Raw genomic sequence first — 7,486 nt, 5'->3', positions numbered from 1 at the left:
ATAATGAGGAAATAAACAATAATATCTGCATATAGGTGGGATGGTTCACAGTGTCTAATGCAGTTTTACGGTTGGTCTAATGTCATTTCAGGGCAAAAGATTACTTTAAAAAAACATACACAGTCTGTCTGATGAAATTACAACGATACAACCTATGTACTGTGCACACACTGGCTGTTATTTGCATCTGATAGCTTTAAATTGACATGTAAACTCTTCCCCTGGTTTGAGGAAGACACTTTTTAGTTTCTGCTAATAATTAATAGCCATGTTATGTGAACTCATGTTAAATGCTTCGGTCCTAAATGGCTGTAACCTATAGGCTCAACAATATTTTTACTATTTCTCACGAATGGCCTTTCCATTAAGAGCGATTAGATTATGTCTATTGAAAGTTGCTGATCCACAGAAAAAAAGCCAGCGGATAAAAGACGATTTCAAGTGACCTTCTCGACCCACACTCCCCCCGCCCCACACACACACACACACACACACACAAACACACATACACACACACTCCCCTCGCCGCCTCCACCCCTTTTCTATACACAGCCACTCACAGAAACAAAACCTCCAATTCAAACACAAGAATTTGATTGTTTTTAAACGACTTGCAAAAATATGACTGTTAGTGTTTGTCCCGTGTTCAGAGCAGTACGCACGGTGAAAAGAATGACCTTTTTCTTTATTTTTATGTGTCAGGCTATGGAGGTGTTGAGAAAAGTTACACTAACTTCACTGTAGCAACCAGTTACCCACTTAGAAAATGATTTAAAAATCATCATTATTTCAAACAGGTCGAAGGCTTTTTTTGGTTATTTTACTGATAATTCCAGTTCCAGTAAAACAAAAGAAATTCCTTTTGCCCAATTATTCCAGCATTAATCAATATGCCACTGCGGGGTTACTGCTTAGATGTAGATCACTTACAAAAGCAAATTATAGTCAAAATGTATTGTTGAGAGGTAGATAAGGGACTAAACATATGTATTATCTTAACTTATGGTCAATATGATACATATGCTGAAAGATAGTATACATCTATTTTGAATGTCAAATGTGACCTTAGATGGCCAGAAAATGTATTAAAATGATCTGTATATTACCATCTACACTAAATAACAGGTAAAAACCGTGCACTGGCATTTTCAGCAGCGCATGTCTTCAATCGATAGATGGTAAATAATTACATAATTAATGAAAATAGCTCTTACATACACACAAGCACAGTCCAACAAGTGTAAAGATATTTTGGACGTTTGGAGCTGCATCTTACTGCCGCATGTACACATCTGACTATTTATCAGCGTCCATTATTCAGCTAAACAGCCAGGACCCAACATGGGAATGCGTAACAGTGCTCATTCTTCCACACATAAAGGTGTCCATCGATTTCTTGGTTTGGCTGCTGAATCGTTTTTAATTCGGCAGGTATATGTTGATGTTGTGAGGACCGGTATCGACTTTATGACCCTCCAGCCTGACGTCCAGGAACACTGGTGTGTACACAGGACGTGTTTGGAGCAGAGGCCCCCTGGACAAGAGAGTCGCCTTCTAAGCCCATTCAGTGTCTTACTGCCTATATGCTGTGGTTATAGCCATGAAGTGAGTGCACACAACCAATAACAAACACACCGTCAACCGTTTAGAAAGCTCCACATCCCTTTGCATCGTTGTGAATGTTTTAAAATGCATTTTTGTCATTTTGGCAAAACTGTTATGGACGTCATAAATATTCAACCAGTAATTTCCTTTGATAAAACTTTCACACAGGGGCATTTTGTCATAGTTAACCTGGGTTATTCTATTCTGACAGAAAACACAGTCGGATTAATCACTGGTTTTCAATTCCAAGTCAAAGCGTTAGGCTACTACTGAATAACGTGCAAATGCATCCATTACATAAAAGACTTGTCTAATAATAATAATGAGATCATGTAATCATTTGTTTTCAATAAATTACTAGATTATAGAGTCATGTAGCTGTTTAAGTAAGAAAAGGCAGAAAGACAAATAGTATTTGACTCTCATAAAATTATTATTAGCAATTAGTAAGGACGCTAGAATTAAGCTAAAGGTTAAAGGTTATTGGCCTGTGTAAGGTTTGGTTATTTTACAAAGCTGTTTGACGTGTCGTTTGCTCTGGAATAAGTTCATCTGTCCTAGATTTCCACATCATTTATATCAGTTGTCATTACAGCCCCTTTACATCAATAATGCTGCTTTGATAAATCACATTGCATGCCATCTTACATTTCCTCCCTGCAGCCTTTTCTGACACGCAATGTACTTTGCGGTGCATAACGTTTTGCGCGAATATAGGTTAGTACTTGCGATGGACAGTTCAGTGGCTAAACTGGCACTTTGGAGCTTAAAAGATGGACAACGGCTGCGCTTCTTGATCAGCCTTTTAATCCGGTGACACTATCGCTGAGACAAACAGCCTGCTATCGATCTTTTCATTATATGTTCAAACAACAAATAGCCTTTCATGTGAGGTGCACGGGGCAAGCAAAAAAAGTCCAGCGGCACAACAACCAGCCGGTAATAACATCACTATCTGATGCACAAATCAGCGAGGACGGGGGGACAACGGGCAAACGAGGGACGATAACCGGTGATCATGAGGGGGAAAAGATGCGAGTGTCCGCTAGTTACAGTAAAAAGTTATGACTGACTGTGCCCGCGTCGGCGACATGGGTTCAAGTTAACGGTCATGTGGCGTGACACAGAGAATTTAGCCTTGCGTTTAGAGCCACTCGGCTGTAGCACAGGAGAAGTGAGAAATAAGCAGTGCACTTGCCTTATCGGTGACTTGTTTTGTCCAGGTGGAAAGCTGCTCCTCTACTGGTAGCCGCCGTCGCTGGTGCTTCTTCTTTTAATGTCCTGCCGTGCACTTTCTCCCTTTTTCTCTCGCCGTTTCCCAGCTTTCTTTTAGTGCCTCTACCCTGCTCCCATTCGCTGTCCCTCTCACTCTCATCTGCTCTTCTCGTGCGGAGCCCCTTTCCAAACTGTGGAGTTAAATCTTAATGATACACTTAGAGGAAAAAAAAAAATCTTTGTCCGATTTAATCTTATTGGTTTCACCTTTTCAAAGAGCTGGAGACATGGCCGGGGAGTTTCAGTGGAGTGTCCGAGACAGGGACGTGTGAGAGAGCTCTCTTGTTGAATACTTAAAAAACAACCCATCCCTCCTATGCGTTTCCAAAGGGGGCACTTGCATATTTACCCTCCATTATATGCTAATATCTCTGTGTGATTAAGCATCTGTATAAAACAACTTAGTTTAATTTTATTAAACAGTAATTTAATCATGAGTATTATGAAAAGTTATTTTTTGTTTTATGTTTTCTGAGGTAATTTACGCACACTTGACTTTATATTTTATTTAAATCCCATGCAATCAAAAGACAAGTTTACTTTTGAGAACATTTTAATTTTGTTGTAATTGAACCTATATTTATTGTTTTTTTTTGTCTTTGAAACTTTGTTCTCCTGTTATACAGCTATAACATCACTGTATCTTTACACAAAGTAAAATGAACAAAAGAAAGGGCAACACAAAACAGTATACAAAAATGTGGTTTATTTTATTTTCAAAGTCAACATTTAAGGCTTAAAAAATTCCTGTTTGGTGGCTTGTGCATGCATTATGAGGCTGTAATGATACGACGTACACTAGATGGCAGCGCGATCCAGACATTTTTGAGTTGGAGAGGTAGTGAGCATGCAAAAACCCTGGTACAAAAAAGCCGGAATCCCCATGCAAATTTCCAGCAACTTCCCTTGATTTTGAATTGCCGTCATTATTAAGACATAATGTGACACCAGCTCAGTGATTGTGGAGACTATAAGACATCGGTAATTACTGGATATTGCTTTATTGCTCCGTCTAATTTTAGACATTTTCGGTCGCTGGCGCGGCATCCCGTTTGTATGACACGCTGGTCTGTAATGCATCAGTCCTAGCATTGACATTTTCCTCCCTTTATTAGCTCTTTTAAACTAAATTCCAAGTTTTAATGAGCGAGACTGTGTCGATTACAGACGAGGATGTACCGCAATGCGTAAGCCAAAGAAAAAACAGCGTGTAGAAATATAAATCCGCCTCAAACCGATAATGTCATCCGTTAATTTTATAATAAAGATACCAGTCCAAGACAGACCATTTTGAAACTTTGGGGAATTTCTAAACCAGAGTCTCTCTCTCACGCTGAGCAGAGTTTTTGGTTTATTTGTCCTGCGTAAAAGCTTTGTCCCCCCCGTGCTTTTACCCCGCTTTTTCTGCTATTCTATCCAGGGTTTCTTCCTCTTTTTGGTGACAATAGACGGCCCATACTAATCAGGTTTCAAAGTAAATAGCAGCGCGGGGCGAGCTCAATGTAAATTGTGCTTGTCAGAGCCCCCCAGCCCCTCCAGTCGTAGATGGAAACACTGCAAAAAATATCCATCCTCAGACACCAGTCAGTTCAGTATTGAATCTGGAAATCTTGGATTTACCAAAACAGGAGACACGAATCTTCCATCGGAGCGACATGATTCTACCTGCTTCCAATGCCAGTTGACCCATCACCGTGAACTGTATTAAAACCGAGAGCGTTCACTTTTAAAGGAACCTTGCCTGTGTGCTCTCCCCTTATATCAAAATATCGACTTCCAAAATTCTGCAATCGACACAGACTATAAATGGAAACAAGTGACTTCTGAAAATTGCACTTGGAGTTTTTCTCCTGAGTGTTTACGAATAAATAAATAAAGAAACAGATTTGAACATAAGACCCAATGACTTATCGGGATGGACATTTTTTGCAGTGAATGAACGGAGGGGGACTCTAACCAATGGAGAGAAAGAGAGGGCTTGGCTATAACCTTAGCCTCCCATTTTCTCTCTCTCCCTGTCCCCCCTCTCCTCCTCTCCTCCTCCTCTATGCAGGGCTCTGGCCAGTCAGTCGCCTTTGATTATCAGTCTCCAGCAGCCCCTCTCTTGGCTCCTTGACATGAGCACCATATAAGGCGCAGCGATCTCCATAGAAACGTGTCAGTTTCAATAGTAGTGTCAAAGTTCACTATATACAGACATTCGCGCAGATCCCCCGTTTCGGAAACATTGCTCTGCTGGTCCTCCCGTTTAAACGCATTCATTTTTGGGTCTCTCCTTCTTCTTGCATATTCTATTAGTTGTTGGTGTTTTTCTTCTTCTTTTTTTACCTTTTCTCTTCGTATCTCCATTCCTCCTGCTGGAGAGAGGTGAAACTATACATGGGCACTTCATTCGGCGACGCGGTTTTCTTTCGCTGCCTGGCGAGATGATGAGGTTTATTTAAGAATATAGATGTAAAAATCCAGCTCTTCAGTTTTCCCTCCCCTCCTATACGGCGAAGACGGGAGTGTAAAGGAGCAAGGGGGAAGAAAAGAGAAAGGAATTTATCTCCGCAGCACTTTGGATCGCGTGTCTTTCCTGCAAAAGGTTTTTTTTACTCGTTCCTGCGTCCATGTGAATCGCTCCTGCCTTTCCTTTGTGGCTATTTTATATCAAACTGCAATTTATTACGTCTGGACTCGGGTTTTCCTACAAGATTAGGGATTCCTGAATGGCTGACTGCAATTTACCTTGGAACTGGCCTCCCGATACTTGCATATCCTGATCGGGTGCCTATTCAATCGCCCTCCTGTATTCTGAATGTGTTGATCGCGTTGTATTCCCCTTCTTAACCCATATGAGATTGCGTGCTCCGATTTGACTTTGCACTGCCCCGTCTTTTGAGATCTCCTTTTTTTTCTCCTCAGCGCTTCATAAACACCGGCGATCATTTCGCTTTATAGCACTTTCCGGGGCCGAGATATGGCAGTGACCGCTGGGGACAAGGGCAGTCAAAATTCTGGACAGAGTCAGCAGCATATTGAATGTGTGGTTTGCGGAGACAAATCGAGCGGCAAACACTACGGCCAGTTCACCTGCGAGGGATGCAAAAGTTTCTTCAAGAGGAGTGTACGGAGGAACTTAACATACTCATGTCGTGCCAATAGGAACTGTCCCATTGACCAGCACCACCGAAATCAGTGCCAATACTGCCGGCTGAAGAAGTGTTTAAAAGTCGGAATGCGGCGGGAAGGTGAATATATATATTTTTAAAGCCCACTCATGATTACGCATCCTAGTAGCAGACGAACAGTGCTGCCATGTTGCATTAAGGTCACACAGCCTATATGGCTGGGCATACTGCAGTCTCCATCCATGTTTTTGAGGGATGTTTGCATGAATGATAATCCGTTCTGCCTATGAGAGAGAGGGGTAAAAGGCCAGTGCGGCGACAGCAGCTATGTTTGTGAGCGCAGGTCGCCTGAACAAAGCGGCTCAGCTAGCTGACCATTTTATTTTGCTTTTCTGCAGTCCATCTGTACTATTACCAGGCAAAGCCATTAGTTCCAGCAGGCCCATATTACGCATAGGTTTTAGAGCAGCAGAGGGGTTGTGTGTATGTGTGAGCCTGTATGTCTGCCTCTGTATGTGTGTGTGAGCGTGTCATGTGTGTGTGTGTGTGTGTCTGTGTGTGTACAGCATGCACGGCTAATGCTGTCTTCCATAAGTATGTGCAGCTTTCTTATTTATAAATAGCGCCTACAGCAGGGTTTGGAAGCTGTGTGTGTGACTGTAAAATGAACACACTACAGACATACCTCTCCAGCTCCTTATGCTGACTAGACAGCTCACACTCTGAATAATGCCGCTGAAGTTGTTCATGGCTCATTGTTTTGCCTCATGCATTAGAGGCCATATAACTTTCCTCTCTATGTCAGGTGTTTTATTCCAATTCATGCAAACATCCCTCATTTTAAATCTACTATTTGCAGCACATATTACAAGCCCATGTATACTGTACACTAAGTGTCATTAATATTTTATTTTTAATATTAAACAATAGCTAAATCCCCTTTGATCACAGCTGACCTTTTGATGTGGGGAAAATATATACACGTGATTGTATTTAGCAGTAATTATCAGTCATATTTGTAATATATTTAGCCACAATTAATAATTATTAATATCAATTTACACCCCTCATAAAGACCAATCGTAAAGTAATGGAAGTAGGTTATTGTAAGCAATGTGCAGCACCGCCTTGAAATGTTCCCAACAGTAAATGTGTAAAATATTACGTTTGGGTAGCAGAAAACCTGTGTGTTTGCAGGATAAAAGTGCATTTTCATTTTGTGTACAGCCCATGTAGCCTGCCTCCTTAAATTCGAATGCAAACAGTGTGAAGACTGGGGAAGAGAGCACATTTTGATGAGATGTTTATGTTTTCGATAGAGTCATTTGCTCTGGAATATTATAGTCTTACAAACACAGCGTACACTAGGCAATGTGTTTTGAAAAGCTTACTGATTCCGATTTAACTGCATGCCGTTTTATCGAGAAGAAGCACACCAGTTGTAGCTTGCTTGTGCTACTCGTGAACAATGTTTGTCAGTCCTGGATGCACAT

The 7,486-nt window shown here is 41.2% G+C and overlaps 1 protein-coding gene across 1 annotated transcript in view; it reads left to right on the top strand.

The window, feature by feature from the left end:
* Positions 1-5,842: 5,842 nt before the first annotated feature.
* nr2f1a (nuclear receptor subfamily 2, group F, member 1a) overlaps positions 5,843-7,486 on the top strand; it is a 7,719-nt gene continuing 6,075 nt past the window's right edge. Inside the window, exons 1-2 of the mRNA XM_020594343.1 lie at positions 5,843-6,113; positions 6,458-6,470. Of these exons, the coding sequence (XP_020449999.1) occupies positions 5,843-6,113; positions 6,458-6,470 (284 nt within the window). The remainder of the gene's footprint in view (positions 6,114-6,457; positions 6,471-7,486) is intronic.

Source organism: Monopterus albus, unplaced genomic scaffold (assembly GCF_001952655.1).
Source record: "Monopterus albus unplaced genomic scaffold, M_albus_1.0 scaffold23.1, whole genome shotgun sequence".
NCBI classification, from domain to species: Eukaryota; Metazoa; Chordata; class Actinopteri; order Synbranchiformes; family Synbranchidae; genus Monopterus; species Monopterus albus.
This window is presented reverse-complemented; position numbering and strand designations above follow the sequence as displayed.